The sequence below is a fragment of the Neolamprologus multifasciatus genome, chromosome 22 (assembly GCF_963576455.1).
Source record: "Neolamprologus multifasciatus chromosome 22, fNeoMul1.2, whole genome shotgun sequence".
In the NCBI taxonomy this organism is placed as follows: Eukaryota; Metazoa; Chordata; class Actinopteri; order Cichliformes; family Cichlidae; genus Neolamprologus; species Neolamprologus multifasciatus.
Window position 1 is genome coordinate 4,238,146 of NC_140459.1, and position 20,033 is coordinate 4,258,178.

The 20,033-nt window shown below is 43.1% G+C and overlaps 2 protein-coding genes and 1 long non-coding RNA gene across 14 annotated transcripts in view; 1 reads left to right on the forward strand and 2 right to left on the reverse strand.

The window, feature by feature from the left end:
- Positions 1–461, reverse strand: part of LOC146492675 (uncharacterized) — a 17,004-nt gene extending 16,543 nt beyond the window's left edge. For 2 of the 5 annotated variants that reach the window (XR_014871884.1, XR_014871887.1), the window contains exon 1: positions 324–459. This is a non-coding gene — a long non-coding RNA (uncharacterized LOC146492675). Of the gene's footprint in view, positions 1–323 lie in introns of all 5 variants that reach the window. The other 3 variants (XR_014871886.1, XR_014871885.1, XR_014871888.1) reach the window with 3 other exon arrangements.
- Positions 1–8,512, forward strand: part of styk1a (serine/threonine/tyrosine kinase 1a) — a 23,255-nt gene extending 14,743 nt beyond the window's left edge. For all 3 annotated transcript variants that reach the window (XM_085148374.1, XM_085148372.1, XM_085148373.1), the window contains one exon: positions 381–8,512. In XM_085148374.1, coding sequence (XP_085004500.1) covers positions 381–576 — 196 coding nt within the window. In that variant the 3' untranslated portion in view covers positions 577–8,512. The remainder of the gene's footprint in view (positions 1–380) is intronic.
- Positions 2,760–19,169, reverse strand: LOC146492677 (polyhomeotic-like protein 1). 6 transcript variants are annotated; one of them, XM_085148355.1, is made up of 15 exons: positions 18,781–19,169; positions 16,791–16,918; positions 15,326–15,439; positions 14,852–14,923; positions 14,621–14,749; positions 14,377–14,541; positions 13,328–13,409; positions 12,108–13,081; positions 11,781–11,916; positions 11,505–11,692; positions 11,331–11,421; positions 10,460–10,547; positions 7,703–7,928; positions 5,191–5,401; positions 2,760–4,485 (listed from the first exon to the last, which is right to left on the reverse strand). In XM_085148355.1, the coding sequence occupies exons 1-15, from the start codon at positions 18,974–18,976 to the stop codon at positions 4,334–4,336; spliced, it is 2,952 nt and encodes a 983-aa protein (XP_085004481.1). In that variant the 5' UTR covers positions 18,977–19,169; the 3' UTR covers positions 2,760–4,333. The 6 variants fall into 6 exon arrangements, with proteins under 6 accessions (XP_085004481.1, XP_085004480.1, XP_085004484.1 ...); XM_085148354.1 differs by having other exon boundaries at positions 15,320–15,439; positions 16,791–16,915; positions 18,781–19,167; XM_085148358.1 differs by having other exon boundaries at positions 7,703–7,910; positions 18,781–19,167.
- Between the last annotated feature and the right edge of the window lie 864 nt (positions 19,170–20,033).

The following is a 20,033-nucleotide window of genomic DNA, read 5'->3' on the forward strand; positions in this document are numbered from 1 at the left end:
ACTTGAGACTTGCAAAACAATGACTTGGTCCCACCTATGGTTTTAGCCATGTATCATTCATACATTTACTACAATATTTGCATATTTTGCATCATTGTAGCCTTTTAACAATGATTTTTAACGTTTTCTATGGTCATTGAATCTATTTCCATTTAGTTTAAACATTTCAGTTAATCTTTAGGGATAATTTATTCCTACAGACACGATGCTTTTACCCGCTTCTTCCAGTTTTACTAGCTTGTGGTCACACTTCTTTCCTTTTTTGTTACCTATTTTCCGACGTCTCAGTGGAAATATTATGTTTATCTATCAGTTTTTCATACCAGTATTCGTATGCACACGGTTTCACAGTTGTTTTCTGTGTCCACGCTGGTGTGTAGGTACTCCATTATCAGGTCGTGCTGCCACTTCAAGGCCAAGAGCCGGCTCTCAACGTCGGAGCTGATTAGAATGCTGAAAGCCGGGGAGAGCTCAGCCAATGGGAGGACAGCTCTCAGAGTGACTGAGCCATTCATATTCGAGAAATACTTGAGAGAGGCGGGGTTTGAAGAGGCGTACAACTACGCTGTGCTCTGATTGGCTGGTTGTCATCAGAGGTGGTGGCACGCCGATTTTCATGAAGGACCGAGGACTGGTGCAACGTTAAGAAGTCTCGCAGAAATGCGCACATTATAATTGTTGTTTATAACGTTTTTGTATTTGGTAGTATTGTAGGAAAACGTACATGGCACAAACACTTTATATTTTAAAGAATAATATATTCAGTGTAAAAAATTTACTCTGTCAAAATTATTGTCAAGAGATATAAAAATATATTTTTTAAACAATGTAATGCATGCTTGAATTTTATTGATGAGGCCAGCTCCTACTTGATCTCTAGATTACATCACTACAGGTCAGCGGTTTAAAGGATGCAAAAAGACGAGCACAAAACTGCCACTGATATAGGAGACATGTGTGACCAGCCAGAGAAAGAAAAAGAAAGAGGTGTACATAGAGTTATATGTTCTATATAATAAAACAAAATATCAGAACCTAAAAATATGTGTTTTTGCACATAAGCCTGTTAGGTTAAGATCATGAGCTGTAAGGTTTATCAACACAACTTGTTAAAGCCAAACTAGTGTATAGTCCCAACCAGTGTTGGTCAAGTTACTTGAAAAAAGTAATCAGTTACTAATTACTGATTACTTCCCCAAAAAAGTAATCCCGTTACTTTACTGATTACTTATTTTCAAAAGTAATTAATTACTTAGTTACTTTTTAAAAACATGATTTACAACCTGAATAGGTGATAAAGTGATAGATCTTTCAGCCCAATTCTACTTTTTCTACATAATCATCATACAAAATGTAATCAAATGGAAAAGTCTCTTTTTAAAACTTGTTTTATTAGTTTTAATCTTTTAACTTTATGCATCAAGTAAAAATTTAATTATATGCAACATTCTCTGACTGGAAGAAATTAGTTTAACATTTAAACCTATTTTCTGCACATTCCAGCACATAAAATAAAAAATTTTTTTGTGTTTACACTCAGTCTTTCAAATAGATGCAAGTAAAACACAGCAGAAAATAAATAAAGTCAAAGACTAGCGGTCCTGTTGCTCTATTTTCACCTGTAAAGCAGGAGTGGGGTAGGCGGAGGGTTACCCTGGTGCAGGTGTGCCGCAGCGGTCAGTGGAAGAATCCGCGAGTTTCTCTGTGAGTTTCCCATTACGTCGTAGCTACTCGGTGCTTGCTCGGAAGTTTAGGGGTTTTTTTCCGCTGTAAAAAGAAGTTTTCTTCCCACGCACAACGGACACTAATGTTTTTGTCACTTTTTATGGAATCAAACTCAAAGTAAGGTCAGTACTTCCACGCTTTAAACGCTGCACGCTCATACTCTCTCTGCACTCGATATATGATCCATTGTTGATCTGCACACAGCTGTTGTCATGAACGTCGCACTCGCTTACGTCACTGTCATGAGACATTCTCGCAAAAAAAAAATCACGGTTTTAGTAACGCAGTAACGCAGCGTTCCTACGGGAAAGTAATGGTAATCTAATTACTGTTTTTGCAATAGTAATCCCTTACTTTACTCGTTACTTGAAAAAGTAATCGGATTACAGTAACGCCCATCTCTGATCATGACTACATTCACTTTTCATTTACAGTCTATAGTTTATCACATCTGGGACAACAAACCCGAAGGGACTTTCTTTAAAACAGACAACAGTTAAAAACAAAAACATTAAAGTTTCAATGATGCAAACTGTCCACTGATGATCTGCACTTGTTACACTTGGAAACCGAAACAATTACTCAGGCTAACAAACAACAAAAACCAAGCATCACAGCTTTAAAACAGTTTGATTATTTATTTGCATGATAGTATTAATTACCTCTTCTTGTGAAAACCAGCCCCTCTAGATTTTGCAGATTTGGGAAATTATTGCAAGCAAAGACATTTGATTCCAAGTGGCTTCCTTATTTGTATGTATACAGATTTATATATAAAAGAACATTTTTTGCTGAATTCACTGTTCTTCTGTGAGAAAAGTGCTACTTTTTGGGATGTTGAAGACTAAACGAACAACGCTGCAATGGTCTGATTTTGGACAAATGTTGTACAGGTAATCACAGCTGCATTTGTGGCTCACATCACTTGAAATTCGTTTTTTTTGGCGTTTAAAATGCAGATTTAAAGACTCCAAAATCCTGGGGAAAGTGAAATATAAGCAAACATCATCAAGATTATTACCTTTTTTAAAAAGAAAAGAAAAACAAAGTACTGTAATAGCCACAGTCACTAACAATAAAGCCAAAGATAGCTAGCTAGCTAGAAAGGTAAATACTGTTGGTAGTTACACGCTATGTGACAAAGCTATGAGGAAGACAGCAAGTTGATCCTTGATCAAAGTAGCTACTATTCAGTCACGCTTTTTGGGAAAAGCAACGCGTTTCATTGCTTAATCGAGAGTTGTAAAAAAGTAAGCGCAGATATAAAACAAGGAATGATATGAAAGCAGTAAAAACCGACAATCCTCATCTAAACCTATCGTTGTAGAGACTAGTGAGAAAGGCCACGAGGTTCACAGAGAGAGAACATGAGAAAAGTCCTACAGTAAAAAGCTTCAAACAAGGCAGTCCAGCAAACAAATGTGCATTTAAATAGAAAGGCAAACTTTACACTTATTACAGTATAGCTTCAAGGTTCACTCATTCAGTCATTCATTCATTCAGGCGTGATGTCTTATTTCTCCCGCATCCATCGTAGGTCCACGTGTGGCCGGCAACGTCTCTTGCTCACGAATGCAACTTAAAGACACTTTAAAATGAACGTCTTCTTGTCAGAACTCCTCTCTGACAGCATCTCTCCACAAAAACAAACCGGTGAACTTGTAAGTGCACTCATGCAGACCAGGAGCAGCTGGTGGTACCATTTGAGTAATCTCACAAACTGCTGACAGGTGAATAATAACAGAGTTGACGTGAACTTCTCTGGTAAAAAGCTTAAAAACAGTGAAAAGCGTTCAGCAGTAGAGCTGATGTTCTCTGGATATAAAACAATTCGGTAAAGATGTGAGAAAAAGTTACGCAAACGTCCGTATTTTTACTTGAAGTATGAAATGCTCTTTGAATCTTGAGGGATTCGGGTTTCATTTGGACTCTGGTGTTTCTGCACCCAGTACCCTGTACTCTCACAGTACCCTGTAGGCTGCCTTCAAAATAAAAGTGCCATTGTATACTCTTCTCAAATAATTAGAAAGCTGGAAGTACGCAATGAAATTCATGTCTTTGAAGGAATGCTGAACTGGATAAGAAAAAGATTTGTGACTTCACTTTACAAAGGAAGTGCTATAGAAGTGCTTCCAAAGGTCTTCCTTCTAAATTCCTGTGCAAAACAAAGCACAGCTGTTTTCTTCTGTGTGTATCTTCAGTCTTTTAAAGGAAGTTTAACAAAACGAAAATAAATCACAGCCTCGGTCTACGGTCAGAAAAAATAACGAGCGAGTACTTTAGGTTCAACAAGTCTCGTTTGCAATTAAAATACATTCAAAACCTTCATTTACATCGATTTTGAGCAGAATATGGTGGAACGTGGACCTTCATCGAAATAAAATCGCACATTTGAAGGATTTTTACAACTTGTGCGAGAATCTGATGTGAGACGGGATGAGATTCCACTTCTGCAGTCCCAGAGTCTTTGACGTGTTTGGGAAATGAACTGTACTTCAAACATTCATCTGCAGGACTCTCGAGCTCCATATCTGACCCACGGGCTGGTGGTGGATGCCCGGGGGAGGGGCTTCACTTTTAAACTGCGGATTTGTGGAGAAAACACCGGTCAGTCTTTTAGGCTGTTGATGTGAGCGCAGATCTTGAGGGCAGGGCCGAGCTTGATGTTCATGGTGGACATGAGATGCTCCTCCTTCAGCAGCAGCAGCGCCTGTCCATCAATTTCCTGCGACAGGAACTGGGAGGCGAGATCCTCGCACCCTGAGAGGACGACGCATAAAAGCACAGGTGGACAAAAATGCAAAGGTTGAAAATTATGGCACATTAACATTAATGCACACAGTTGTTCGTGCATTAGCTCCAAATACAAACATTTACATAACAAATAAAAGCATCAAGTTCGAGATGGAAACAGATGAACTCCAGATTAATGCGTCACATTAATATGAAACTGGTCTATTTGTTATTTTAACTCTACAGTATTAACAATGTTGATAAGCATGAAACAGCAAATAAAAAATAACTGATCAAAACATCAATTATTGCACTTGAATATAAAAGCAGAGCAACACAAGATAAACATCAGCAGTAGCCAGAAACCAGCTGATTCAGGAGCACTGCCGTTCTTTTTCCTCTTTACCCCCATTTCCATCATCTATCAGTTCAGGAGGTCACAATTCAATTCAATTTTATTTATATAGCGCCAAATCACAACAAAAGTCGCTTCGAGACGATTCCACAGAGGGAGAGATGCTGGAAGGGCTTTAAAAATACTGGTGGCCACCATGCTGCCCCTCTGCCTCCTAGCACAAACCCCTATGGTGCCAATTTCAACATCCTGCATCACCTTGCCCTCGAGTTAACTCATTCAGAAGATAACTCGACCTCTGACCTTGACCGTGAAGTCGAGCCTTTTATCTTTATGTGAATCGGTGCTGCATTATAAGATCAAAAATCTGATCTAACCTTGCAGTGAGGAAATAAACTGTGACACTTCCTCCACGCTCCACTGGGAGGGGCTAGCAGGCAGGCAGGCGGGCGGTGGTGAGCTCTCTGCTGGGAGCGGAGGCGGCGGCTGGTGGCAGGATGCTGAGGAGGCCGGCGAGAGAGACATGGGGTCATCTTCATCCTCCTCTACGCTGGACTCCTCATCTGAATGGCTCGACTCGGATCGGCACTACAAGAAGAAAAAAAGGCAGCAGCGTTCACTAGTGTCCCGGTCTGCTTGCAAAAACATGAACATAGGCTACAAGGACAAAACCCCGTCTGCATATTTAAAGATTAGAGCTGCACAGACGAGGATTGTTACAGTTTATAAAAAAGGAGCACACACCTCGAGATACCTGAGCACTAGGGCTGCCACAATTAGTCGACTAGTCACGATTACGTCGACTATCAAAATCGTCGACGACTGATTTAATAGTCGACGCGTCGTTTGAAGCTTTGTAAGATCCCAAAAGACGCAGGAATAAGTAGCAGGATTTAAGAGTGTAATAACGGACTTAAACAGAAGATGGCAGCACTGCATGTACAAGGATGCCAGCTGCTGTTAAACCCCGAAGAAGAAGAAGAAGCTGTGTCCCAGAATTCATAGTGCAGCCCAGCTCAGTTTCCAACAATGGCGGCAGCTAGTTAGTTTTAATATTACTCTTATTATTCTTTCTGGGTCACAAAATAAACGTTTAACATATTTTCAGGCGAGAATGTAGCTGTGTAAACCTCAAATATCTGCTCAGTTTATCAAGACACCACATATTTTCAAAAGTGCTCCGACGTTTTCGGAGACGTCTGTTACCCACTAGCTCGATAGCTAGCCGGGGGCTAGGCTAACTAGAGCCGTGAGAACACCGGACTCCCGGCTAATCGTCTTTCGCTACTCAGGTTAAACATGATATATAAGTCACTTAGATAACTTAAAAATGTTATTGTTTGGATTTTTTTTAGTATTTTCTTTGTTCCTGAGTAAATTGGTTTGGCTTTTTAGTTAGCACTTACCTTAAACACTTAAAGCTGTAAGCTAATGATAGTTATATAAGAGCAGATGCTGCTGGTGCAATAAGCTGTACGTTTTATGTCCAATGGATGATGATCTGATTAGTCGACTAATCGCAAAAATAATCGGTGACTAGTTGACTATCAAAATAAAATAATAAGTTTGTGGCAGCCCTACTGAGCACTGTCACAGAGAAGCAAGTAATGGTATAACTTTCCATCTAGTAGCTTCAAAAGGCTCATCATGCATACAAGTGAAAAATGCACATTCAGATGGATTCAGGTCTATTTTTGCTGTTACATGAAGTTTGTGTTGAGGAGTCAACATTTGGTTTGGGGCCAGTTTGTAACATTGGAGGAGAAATTTAAAGGGGCTCTTTTATGCTTATTTACTTTACTTACGCATTTCTATTCTTTACTCGGCATAATTCACAGTGTATTTGTGTTAATCTGGGCTTCTGGCCGTGGTTTGTAAGCTCACAGCCAGAGTGGTGTGAAATGACCACACTGGGGATATCTCCTCTGAAACAGAGCTTCAGCAGTCTGAAGCCTGAGCTTTGACTAATGGATTATTTGTATGTACACTGACATCATTATTAGAAAGAAATCGCCCTCCTCGCACAATTATATTTGTGTGCTCTTCCATCCGTGTTGTTGTCCCTGAGCACAAAGCCAGATCTATAGAGAAGTTTAATGTGGTTACAAGTGAAGTTATTTAACAAAAAACACTTCCCAGGAAGCTGAAAGCTGCGGTAGAAGCAGATCATTTTGAACATGATCGCAATTATTGACAAATGGGTGTCAAGTTCTAGCATCCAAATAAGTTTAAAACTGCTTAAAGTTGCATTTCTACCAATAGGATGATAGAAAAGTAATAAATTGACTGAAAAGGTGTAAAAAAAAAAAAAAAAAAAAAAAAGTGTTTTGCAGAGCTAAACATACAAAGGTTAAAAATATTTGGAGCCAAATATTTTGCACATATCAACACTTACAGGCTTTATTAAGAGGCCACTAAAGTTTAAAAACCCTAAAGTTTGAAATCCATCAGACAAATCTCTGAGCCCACCATCTCGTCTGCTGGTTCGTCTTCTTTCGGCTGCTCCCAGATCATCAGCCTCTTTCTTACCACCTTCTGTCACACCAACACTCTGCATGTCCTCCTTCACTACATCCATGAATCTTCTCTGTGGTCTCCTGCTTTTCCTCTATATTCAACACCCTCTGCCCAAAATATCCACTAACCCTCCTCTGCACACGTCCAAACCACATCAGCCTTGGCTCTCCAACTGCATCTCCAAACTGCTCAACCTGAGCCGTCCCTCTGATGCAGTCGTTTCTAAACAAATGCAATGTTTTTGCTCTCCACACAGACCGCTTACCTGCATGTGAGCAAAGGCTATTTAAATGTGATCAAAGCAGGAAAGGCTCCAGTACAACTACACAGATCAGTTATCAGCTGGGATTGGACTGTATAATCCTGCCTCACCTTGGCAGGTACGGGCCTCCCTGCTATCTTGGCACTGGCTATTTCTGAGCTGGTCCTGCGGGGAACCCTCCTCCTGGCGATTCCTCCCTCGTCGTCCGAGTTGGAGAGGTGTCCGCGGCTCTGATCCCGATCCGAAGAGTGATCTTGAGCTTGACGCTGGCCGTGACCTTGCCGCACGCTGAAGTGCTGCCTGAAGCTGACGTTGTACCTGGGGAACCAATACATACTGTATCGTAGACAAAGAGTGACATATACGGTACTGAAGCCAAGACGAGCAACACACAGTTTTTGTCTCTTTGCACTGTACGCGGTATATAAGCTATACACGTGTAGCGGGCAAAGGGACAAATACAAAGCAGAAGCAGAAAATGTAAAATCATAAGCTGACAACATACTGTAACAAACAATGCAGACAGCGCATTGTTTTCTACTGAAACGTGTCACATAATAAATACAGTGTACATTTTAATACGGAGCACATTCAGAGGAGAAACAAAGCGTCCTCCACTGTACTGCGAGGTCACATGCTGCATGTGAAAGTGGATGAAGTGAGGCTATCACAATATGTAAACACAGAAAAAAAACACGAGAACAGAAAAACACACAAGCTGTGAAATTTACAGCTGGAGCCACCTGAGAATTCACACTAAAGTCCCATTTTAGATAACATTTAGTGGGTCACATCTTTAATAACACTGGCTTCTGATATCGATTCATTATATATCAGTATTTCCCCCCCCCCACACACACACACACACACACTAGTCTTTGGCAGCTCTGGGATTTAAAGTCATTTTGTGTCCTTTTTTTTTTTAAAAAAAATGGCTTTTAGCCATTGGCTGGCATGTTCTCCCCAAGCTTGCATGGGTTCCCTCTGAGTACTTTGGCTTCCTCCCACAGTCTAAAGACACATACGTTATGTTGTTGTTGTGACTGTAAAATGACCCCTAGGTGTCCCTCTGTTAGCCCTACAACAGCCTGGTGACCAGTCCACGCTGTAGGCAGCCTTTTGTCTCATGACAGCTGGGATAGGCCATGGCTGACACCATCTTTCATCCAAGAGAACAGTCTCCTCACTCTTACTCAAGCTCCCTTGATGCTAAACAGCTGGCATAGCCCATCCTGTTTCAGATGGGTAACCCTTCTGTTTGTTATATATTTATATATATATATATATATATATATATATATATATATATATATATATATATATATATGTATATGTGTATATATTAGGGGTGCAAAGATACTCGTATCGATATTGAACTGTTCATACAGTGCTTTCGGTTCGGTACACATATGTATGAACAATACATTTTTTTAAAAATTTATTTTATCAACTTTTCTTCTGACGATGCTGTCTGTGTTGAGCGCTCAGTGGATCTGCGTTCGACTACTCCGCCTAGGCTGCACTGTCGAGCGCAGATCCACTGAGCGCAGCGCAAGCTAGCAAGACAGAAGCTAAGCTCGTTGCAACACGGCAAATTGAAACTCCCCCACCCTCATTCAGATCTGGCCTTGGGAACTATTTTGGTTTTCATGTGACGTATGACCCTGAAGGTAAGCGCGTCATGGACAAAAGTAAAACAGTATGTTGGATGTGCCACGCAATGCTCGATTACATTGGTGGGAACTAGTGCGTTAGCGCAGTTAGCTCGTTAGCGCAGTTAGCTCGTTAGCGCAGTTAGCTCGTTAGCGCAGTTAGCTCGTTAGCGCAGTTAGCTCGTTAGCGCAGTTAGCTCGTTAGCGCAGTTAGCTCGTTAGCGCAGTTAGCTCGTTAACGTGTTGACGCTGTCCAGCTGAAGCACGGGGCGATCCGCGGTAGCTCGTTAACGGAGATTTGCCGTGTTGTGGCGTTAACGTCATTTCAGATTAACGCTGACAGCACTAGTGGGAACACAACGAATATGACTGCACATTTACTCCGACATCATCCTAGTGCAAAGACAAGTGGAAGCAGACAACAACTAGCACGCATGCTACAAACTTTAGCCGAGTCATTTAGACAGCCGTTAGCACATGATTCTCCTTATGGGGACCTGATATGTTTAATATGCTGCTGAGAATATAGCCCAGAAGAAGCGTATAGTATAGCTTTTATTTTGGAAAGAGACATTTCTCTGTAATAAACTCTCTTTTCCAAAGATGAATGATTCCTCCATCAGATAGATTTATTATTTTGTTGTTTCAGCAACATTAACTTTAAAAACTGTACTTTTGAGTTAAAATATATATTTATAACTTTAATAAATGACAAATTAAAAAAGCATGAACATTTTTTGTATCGAAAAAATATTGAACCGTGACACCAAAGTATCGAACCGAACCGTGAATTTTGTGTATTGTTGCACCCCTAATATATACATATATATATGCGCACAGTCTATTCTACTAAAGCAGTCAGCCTTCAGCTGCAGTTCTAGATGCTACAGTTTGTAGATGGGAAAGCAGACGTTATTATATGAAGGATTTATTTTGGGCACACACGTGCACTGCATGGCACAATTACAGTGCAGTTATGTGGGAAACACTGTATATAACTAAGAACTAAAAGCCTCAAAGAGGATTGAGGTTTTGAGCTTTATGCAGTTTTGTTTGACTTCAAGATATCCAAATCTTACTGCTCAGCATCTATGACAAACTGCACTGTAACTAGAAACAGACGTTCATCACTCGCACTGTGAAATAAGCTGAAGTGGCTGCAGCTGTTTGCAGTACAGTGATTTATTCTGTATATGTTTCATGCATTTGAAGTACCTCTTGGCACAAGACATGGAGCAGAACCTTTTGGTGCCTCGGAACTGGCTGGCAGGAGCAAAGTTTTTACAGTATTCACACTTCAGCACTGAGGAGAGAGTTTAGAGACAGAACAAAGCAGATGATGAATAATACACAAACGCAAACGTGGTATTATATACTCCAGTGGGTTATGAGTCCTGGTCCACACACAGAAAATCAGACTGCGATGATATTTTCTTGTGATGTCGCGCTGCCTGCGGTTTAGACTCAGAGGTGGGAAATTCCCAGCTTGAAAGTTATAATTAAAGTCTTTATGCTTTCCTGCAGCCCAGCTCAAACAAACAGGGCAAACAAGGCTCATCTTGTTACACAACATTAAATCCCATAAGCCATGTCCGTGTTATAATGTTAAAGGGACAATCACCAAAAAATCAAAACAAAAAAACTATTCATATTGTTCATATTTTCCCTCCAATTCTCTACATTCATAATGCTCAAAATATTTTTATGCGTGTCAGTTTTGAAGATATCAGCTGTACCAAGGTCTGCCTGTAATATACTGTCCAGTCACCGTGTATCGTATAAAGAAAAAACTGTGCAGCGAATCATGACTGTGTGACTTAAAAGAAGAAAATGAGAATCTAGCGAGAAAACTGGGCGCACCAAGTAAATAACTAAAAATCTAGAGGATAATAAAACGCTAACGGCAAAGAACGACAACAATAAAACATGTACTACGGCTAATGCACAGACTTCAGCGATGCAGAAATCACATTTTGATTTTCAAGATTTTAAGAGCCGTTTCTCATGCAGAGGCAACTTGTGATTCTGATTTCAGCCCTTAAACGTGTCTTTAAAGCAGAGGTGCTTTAAGCAGTCTGGCTGTTACCTGTTGCTGTGGTAACAGTCTCCGACGGGTTAGTGTCTGGACTGTCGTTAGTCAAATCTTCCCCAGCCGAGTCCTTGACTGGACCGCAGACCTGTCAAACACAAATTCAGTTTAAGAATCAGCGACTGACAAAAACAAGAAAAACAAAATAAACTACAAATCCCATGTACTCACAGGGAAAGGCTCCGCCCCCTCCTGGATCACAAAGCCCTCTATGAGGTGTGTAAGAACCTGCGGTTTAACCACAGCTTGAGGTGGAGGAGCTCTCTCACCCTGACCACAAGTCCCACGGGACACCAGCAGCACTGGAGAAGGAGAGGATGCAGGCGGAGGAGGAGGTGGAGGAGGAGGAGCAGCAGAGCCTGGAGAGGTGAGAGGAAGATAAATACTGTTTTTCACCGAGTGTGTGTGTTGACAGTATTTTACAGGGATGTATTTCTATGTTATTACCTGCATCGACGGGATTGGCTGGCATGGCCGAGGCGTGATCTCTGACTGGCTGGAGCCGTGGAGGGGAGGGGCCATGTTCGTCGTTGGCTGAATTCGAGTCTGATTTTCTTTTCAGAGAGCCAGTCGTCTGTTTACTCTAAACAAAAAGTGCCAACAGATACAGACAGACACTGAGAGTGATTGTAGGATGTAATATTTACACAAGGAAGGAGCAGTTATGGCTGAGTAGCGTGTTTGTTGTCGTGCTAGAACCCAGAATCACCATCTGTGACGTGTAGAAATGTGTGTGGGTTAGAAAAACATCACTTAAATCCTGCTTCAGCTGACCTGTGGCGTCTGACCTCCTGATGAGTCTCCATTGGTGGTTACACCAGCTGATGCTGCTCTCTGCTCTTCGGTCACCAGGTGGAGGGAGAGGGAGGAGCGAGACAGCGAGGGGGGAGGAGATGAAATGGTGGAGGGCTGGGAAGAGGCGGGGCTTGAAGCCAGCTGTCCGTTCTGACTCTGTCCAGAGCTCTGATTGGCTTGCGGATGCACCTGAGACACCTGAGCCAAGGGGGGAGCCTCCTGGGGTGACTGAAGCGTCTTCAGCCCCACCCCTCGGCCGACGACGCCACCCTCCCTGGAAGCGATGGACGCCACCATGGTGAGCAGACTAGAGGAGCTGCTGAGGACGGCGGCACCATCCTGGCTGCAGCTGCCACGGGCCAGAGCGAGAGCCTGGGCGTTTCCCAGTGTGCTCTGCCTGGCTCCCACTATCTGCACCGGGATGTGAGGCGTGTGGGGAGGCTGGCCGGAGCTGGCAGGCGGCGGTGCGGGCAGGATGGGAGGGGGGTTCCTTGAAGGAAGCTGGAGGGGCAGGCGGAGCCCCTGTAAAGTTTTAGGTTGGATGGGGATGGGTCCGTTTCCGTGGCCTGATTTCTCAGCGCCGAGTGAGGTTTTCTGCAGAGGCTGCACCACCAGAGTCTGAGCGTTGACCGCTGGTTTGATGGTCGCCGTGCCCACCGGGTACCCGTGGGGCTGAGATGTAGCGTTGGATGTCAGGACCAGAGTGTGTGCTGCTGTGGGAGCTGTGGTTCCTGTGGTGAGGGTTCGAGTACCGTGGAGCAAGAGCTGGGAGAGAGGGATGGAAGATGACGAGGACGACGAGGCACCGGAAGAAGAGGCGGGGTGAGCTTTGAGATTAGTAGGCTGGGGGTAGGTGGGGATTTTGATGTGGGATGGCTGGGGCTGAGGCTGGCTTGGTTTGGTGGGGGACTGAGGGGTAGACTGGTGGGAGGGCTGGACCAGCGAGTAGGCAGCTGGGAAAATAAAAATGAAAATATATTAGTGTCTATTTAGTGACTCATCACATTTAAAATGGCAGTTCACCCCCAAATTAACGTTACGTTACATATAAAAGCATTTAAACCTGAATCACTGTTATGAATTTGCATCAATATTATTATAACTAAAATGAGAAAGTCCAAATTAAGTGTACGCTTCTGAAATTTTTGCCAAATCCACCACAGGCTCCATCGTCATGTTTAATTCCTCTTCTTTCCTACCTGAGTCACTTCTCTCTGGGGCTTCGGTCTTAACACCCACACCTTTAGGACCCGACAGACCTCGCATGGCTAGATTCTGTACCTGGAGATGGAGCACAGAGCAAATGTTTGGGTGAAAACACCCATCTGTCACTTTGTTGCTGAAGAAAGAAAGAATGTAGCTGTGTCCCAATTCAGGGTCTGCACGCTTGAAGTACGCATTTTAAGTGCGATTACGTCACCGCCACGCGACGACGGCTGTCCCAATTCGAAGTGTACTTCAAACGCATACTCCAAATGCGCCGTCGATTTCTCCAAATATCAAGCGTGGTCCGGTGCACGCTTCGTGGTCCCATATATCCCACAATTCATAGCGCGGTGGTGGGTGTGGATAATTTTGCCGCAAAATACGGCAGAAGGGAGCGGCCAAGAGTGAACTGTCAAAAGTAAGTACTGAATATGACGTCACTTAATTATGTGCGAATGTTTAATAACGAAGAACATTAAAACATTGCTGTTGGTCACATGTCGGCAAAGTTGTGTGACATTAGTGATGTTTGTACTTTCAGCGTTAACTTGGTTTTAAAGCCATATATCTGACAATACTATAATATTGGCCATATTATATTTACATAACCACAGTGAGATGACTTTAGTCTCATGAACAACATTAACTAATTATTATTTACTAGCTAATCTTAAATAACTGTTCAGTACAGAAATGAAGCCCTTGAATCATGTTTTACAGTCCTGTGGTCTCAGCCTCAGATACTCAACTAATCAAAGTGATGTCATGACAAAAATGATTGACCAACAAAACATTTTTCTCCTTCATTTCTGTCAAACAAAGCTGAATATAACGTTTCTCGTGGTTAGTATCATGGTTGCTAGGCAACCTGAACAGCGCGACGAAGGCTAGACCGTCCCATTTCACAAGCCTCTCACTTCCTCACTTCTCGTACTTATAGTACGCACCGTACGTAGTGCGCGTACTTCAAGCGTGCAGACCCTGAATTGGGACACAGCGTGCGTCTTCAAGCCATGAAAACATTTGTATGTCAGCCACACACCTGGTCGTTATCAGATTGGCTGCTGGATGAGGAAGTCGGAGGCACTTCCTGCTGTTGCTGCTGAGCCTGTGGCTGCTGGGCAACAGTTGCCACAGCAGTAGTCGCAGTGCTGCCGGGCATGAAAATGAGCTGGGAGGGGATAGGCGTCCTAAGGGAGCGGTTCACCTGCAGGACAAAAAGACATTAAAGCCGTTAAAATGCACAAAACTGAGCTGCCGCACATAAACCATCTGATCAAACTCACTCTCAGGTACATCTGGCCCTGCCCTCCGGCTGTCCCGCTAAGCAGCACCGATTGGCTGATTGTGGATGTTGCTGAGGCACCCATTGGACGGCTGCTGGTTGTAGACCCTGATCCAGATGTTACATTGACCTGAAGGACAGGAACGTGCGTCTTTAAGATTCTTTATGTCTCGAAGGAAAAGAAGCGCTACTGATTTTGTGGCATAAAGAGCTGTCGTTTTTGATTACGTACTGCGGTTGTGCTGGTAGTCTGAGAAGAGCTACTGCTGGAGGGGCTTGACTGACGACTGGCAGCCAGAGTGGCCTTAAAAAAACAAAGAAAGTAAAACGAAGAAAGAGAAGAGACAGAAAAAAAGCAGCTTAAGGTTTCAATAAACTCCAAACAAAATGAAAACTGAGATGTTTACAGAGGCTGTTGTGTGGTTGATGCAAAATATGCTCAGCTTTGTTTCTGGCCACAAAGCCTCCGTGTTTTACAACCCACAGCTGTCCAGCATCGACTGTAGACGTGGCCTCCCCACCTTTTTCTTGTGGTTGCATGGGATGCATGCAAGTAGGTGGAATAGACGCAATCTGTTACAGCGTCATCAAGCATCATTTTATTTCTTACAACAGCTTTTCTTTGTGCTTTGCAAACAGCACGTGCAGGATGTTTATAACTTCCTTTACTTGAAAGAAACAAAGTGGAATTTGCACACACCTTTACCTGTTGCACAGCTGCCAGGTTCTGCAGCTGTGCTGCGTTGTTGATCTGCTGCTGCAGCATCAGCTGCTGGAAGTACTGAGCGGCATTGGGCTGCCTCTGTAACGCCTGCAGGGCCTGGAGGGAGGAGCAGACGGCCAAAAATGAAAACTGAGGGAGGGACAGCATTTGGAGAAGGAGAAGAAAGCAAAAAAGGGGGGAGGGAGGAACGGAGCACGAAGGAAGTAAAGTGCTGTGAAAAGACGGGGATGGAAAACATGACAGAGTCAGAAGAAGACATGAAAGAGTGAGGGATGGGAGAAATTTAGGATGGAAAAGGAAGTGCAGAGAAAATTGAGGGGATAGAGCAGGCCGAGAGAAACGAGTGCAGAAGGAGCAGAGAGAGAGCGAAGCTGCAGAAACCTGCCAGCTGCCTGATGTATGAGGGGAGGCTCGTACAGTAATAAGTCGGGGGATGAAAGCGAGCGCGGCGGGCTGGATTAGTGTGTGCCCGGTGACAGAGACAGATGGCCGTGCAGGGTGACAAAAGCCTGAGAAAATAACACCCAGCCTCCATCACACCCAGCACGACTCGGTCTCTTTTCTTTACCCCCCCCATTCAGTCAGTCTTCATCACTTTCTGTCCATCGGCTAACACACAAATCAGAAATTATAAAGACAAATGAGCCGCACACACTTTCTGCCCCTGCTCACACGCACACAGTCCATGTTTACGCTGCAGCCAAAAACACAATTTGGACACGAAAATGCAAATTAATCATTTTCTATTAATTTTTATTACAATTTTGTTTACTGGCAGGATAATAAAATGCTCCGCCTACATCACAGTGAAGGTTTTGCTACACTGAAACTGAAACGAGTTTTAAACTATGCAAAGGACCAAACGCTCCCACGAGTCCCTTTTTTAAAGTCTAGACCTGAATCTAGACCTGTATATGTGCAATCTAATCCCCAGGCATGCAACCTACTTAAGCCCAACAATAACAACTCAAAGCAGAACAATGCCCCATGCTGCCGGGCTATCACCCTCAAGGTATGGTTCAAGTGTGAGAACAGCGAGATATTAAAGATGGTAGGGGTCATTAAAAGCCACCCCATGAAGATTATGACCACTTCCTACTTGGGGAGGGGGGGGGGGAATAGTTTTTGAGGATGAGCACTGGTTTCTAATCAGGGATGTCTCCCTTTTTTCACATTTACAAACAAAGAAACGCATTTCCTGTCGAACAAAACTTACATTTTTAAGCATTTTCCCCTCTTTGTGCACAACAATCCTGGCACACTGTGGAAATCTAGTTAACTAACATTTGTGTTTTTAACTGTTAAACTAAACTGATCTTAACCTGAATCCTAAAGTGTGAACCGAGCCTTTAAAAGGTTTTTCCATGAAGTGATGACTCAGTGTCAGCGTGTGAAAATCAATGCGGTCTGGTCCTGTAGCCACACAGGTATAAACACTCACACCTACCTGGACCGCCTGCCTTTCATACAGAGACATGGAATTCATGGGAGAGGGGCGGGAGCTCGTCCCAGACGGAGCGCTTCCATTGGTCGAGGCCCCCTGCTGGTTCTGCTCTCCGTCTGTCTCCATGGCTGCTGAGGAGACAGATGAGGCGTCCGTCAGTCAAACACAGGATGAAACAAACACCACTTTCTCTCTCTGCGAGAGGCTGATGGATAGAGGAGGAGAAAAACCCCACAGCTGTCACTGTTCCTGACAAACAGCAGACCTCACCGAGTCGAGATGCTGTGAAACACTTTTTACAGCGTGGATGACTGATGTAGTTCTGCTGCTGGTTATTTTTAACACTTTAAACATTTTAAAATGTTTTCATTTTTTATGGCAGTAAATCACAACGACTGAGCGTCTCGCTGACAGCTGTTTTTTCCTGTCGCCACCATGGAGACGGACACAATGCTCCACAGACCAGTTTACACCTTTAAAGGGTCAATCAAGCTTTTCCTTTTTTCTGTCACACACACACTATAACGGATGGATTTAATATGGACGTTCATATGAAAGATTACATATATATACTTGAAACTTTGGTAAAGTATATGCAGTTTTTTCCTGCTTGGATCTGTAGGATGTCCAGTTAAGGGGACATCTCAGGTATACAGAAGCTCCACCGACCTCCTGTTCAAACCTTCTGCTTACGAGGGGCAGCCAATCAGCAGAAAGTTGATCTAAGGGGCAGTCGATGAACTGAGTAGCTTCACCAAAGCCCAATATAAGACCGACCCACCACATTCTTGTTTTACATGCTGTCGACAAGCTGCAGATTCAATTTTAACCCCCTCACACTAACAACACGCAACATGCATCCTGCAGACAGGAAGACTATGAAAGTACCTCTAAACTGCACGACTAAAATGATTAATGAAATCAGGTTGCATTTGTCACAAGGATTGTGGTAAAAAAACAAAATCATAATAATAATATTCTTTACATATATGCAGAAAATGAGGGAAAAATTTGCAAAAAAAAAGATATCTGTCAAATCTATTCTTACTTAGTGTTGGGGTCATTTTGCAAATGCTTTAAACTCAAAATGCGAGAGCGTGGAGGTGGAAAGGATTCTGCAACCATGCACAAAATTCAGTCATCTCTGATATTAAAGACGTGGATTTTTGACACAATGTTGCCGTCATCACCTTTATCATCAATGCATGGTTACTGTTACACACTAATCTATGTGTAAGAAATATTAAAATAACAATATTACACATGAACCTCAGAGTGAAGTGATTAAAGACAGAAGTCTGTGCATTTTCTTCTTATTTTTGACCATTTGATAAACAAAGGTGTATTTTATGCTTGTGTGAATTAAAGCTCTGCATTAGATTTTTTGTTCTTGTTCCGTTTTGCACGTCTGGACATGCAGGAAACGTGAGGGGATGAAGATGGCAGCTGTAAAGATATAATTAACTGTAACATGCAATTTAAAAATGCACATTCATTTCCTCTTTGCAACAGTTTATCATTTTAATCAGGTTATCTGGTTTAGGTAGGAAGTCATTATAAAACATCCATTTTCGGGGGGGTCACAGGAATAAAACGGGGAAACGTGCTTTCGTACAAAGGCTCCTGCATGAGAAACATTTCCAAAAGCATCGCTCACACAGCCTTTCTGCATCTACTTCACCACCTTACAGGACTTGTTCAGACCAGGTGTTCACAATCATTTTTTTTTTTTTGCAGTTTCCTTTATCACTGCTCCTCCTCCTCCAACCATCCTGTCCCAGCACCCACAGTCTGCCTCCGTCTCCAGCCTCCAGCAGCTCAAAAACAGCCACCTGAGCAGCTCACACAGCGCTAACGTTAGCTAGCCATCCTCCATGTTTCAGACCAGTTAACACTGGATCCACCGGAGGCTACTCCTCCTAGCCTCCCGCTAGCCCCCCCGCCTCCACCGCTGCTGTCTGGCTCGTTAACGCGGCTCTCGCTCCGACCTTACCGTCACCGCTCCGGGTTCGTCCGGCTCCTCCTGCACCGGCTGCCCGCTGCAGAGCGACACCGAGCGATGCGACGATCCGCCGGGCTTCTTGTCTGCGTTGTGCCCGGTGCTGCTGCTCTTTTCGCCCGTCTTCTTCTTCTTCTCTGTGCAGGACGCTCGAAGCGGCAGCAGCAGCACTGATTTTACTGTTCTGCATAAATTTGCAGCTGATGTGTGGAAACGCCTCCTTCTTTTTTCTGCTCGGCCCTTTCCGGCGCTGCACGATGACGGAGCAGGACGGGGACAGGGGCTCACTTTACCCCCAAAGGCTTCGGGATCAACATGCTTAGCATGATCTCAAACTCTTCATGTTTCACTGGACACCAGAGTAGTTTTGCATTTTTCACAACTTGACATGATACTTGTTCATCCTGCACCTATATTCATCTGACACAAGGTTCAGCTTCCTTCCCCTCCCTTCCTTCTGATTGGCTGACACTTAACAACAGAAGGTTTGAACGGCAGGTGGGTGGAGCTTCTCTTCCTGAGATGACCATTTTAGGGATATCTTATCTTTATAACGTCATACTGATAAAAAAAAAAAAAAACTGTCTGAAATCAAGTGTTTAGAGCAATAATATGAATGTCCACCAATGGAACAGGAGATATAAGGTATAATATATAAATATATATAAGGAAAAACTGAAAAAAGATTCACCTGTCGTGCAATAGGCCAATGATCCCAAGCACAGCAGCAAATCTGCAGCAGAATGACTGAAAAAGACAAGAATCATGTGGTCCAGTCAATGGCCAGACTGCAGTGTCAGGACCTCAGGAGAGCTGTGAATAAATAAATGTCCACACACCTCAATGAACTGAAGCAGCGTCGTAAAGAAGGCTTTGCTGAAATTCATCCTCAGCCGTGACTGATAAAGTCACACAGAAAACCATGACCTTAAGTTATTGCTGATAAAAGTGGCTCTCCGAGTTATTCAATCGTGGGATGTACTTACTTTTTCAAACACCACTTCTGCATTTTGGCTCAGTTTTTATTGAATAACTCAGAATAAGTCAGTGTTTAGATTATGAGGGAGGAAAGTCTGAACCATGAAATAATTGCCAGAAAATTCTAAAAAAGTCTTTTTTGAACATGGAACATTTATTGAGCCTCCTGACAAATAAAAAAAATATTAATTTGCATAGATTAGTTTTAATTTGTATCATATTTGCTGCACCTTGTATTTTTTTTGCTCAATGTATTGTGAAGCTCAAAA

What these genes read in the sequence shown, in the direction of transcription:
- LOC146492677 (XM_085148353.1), bottom strand. Translation starts at nt 18,976, where the DNA reads ATGCAGAACAGTAAAATCAGTGCTGCTGCTGCCGCTTCGAGCGTCCTG. An exon ending in ATGAAAGGCAGGCGGTCCAG is followed by an intron (nt 15,440 to 16,790) that starts GTAGGTGTGAGT and finishes TCCTCCCTCCAG; the next exon opens with GCCCTGCAGGCGTTACAGAG. An exon ending in AGGGCCAGATGTACCTGAGA is followed by an intron (nt 14,542 to 14,620) that starts GTGAGTTTGATC and finishes TTTGTCCTGCAG; the next exon opens with GTGAACCGCTCCCTTAGGAC.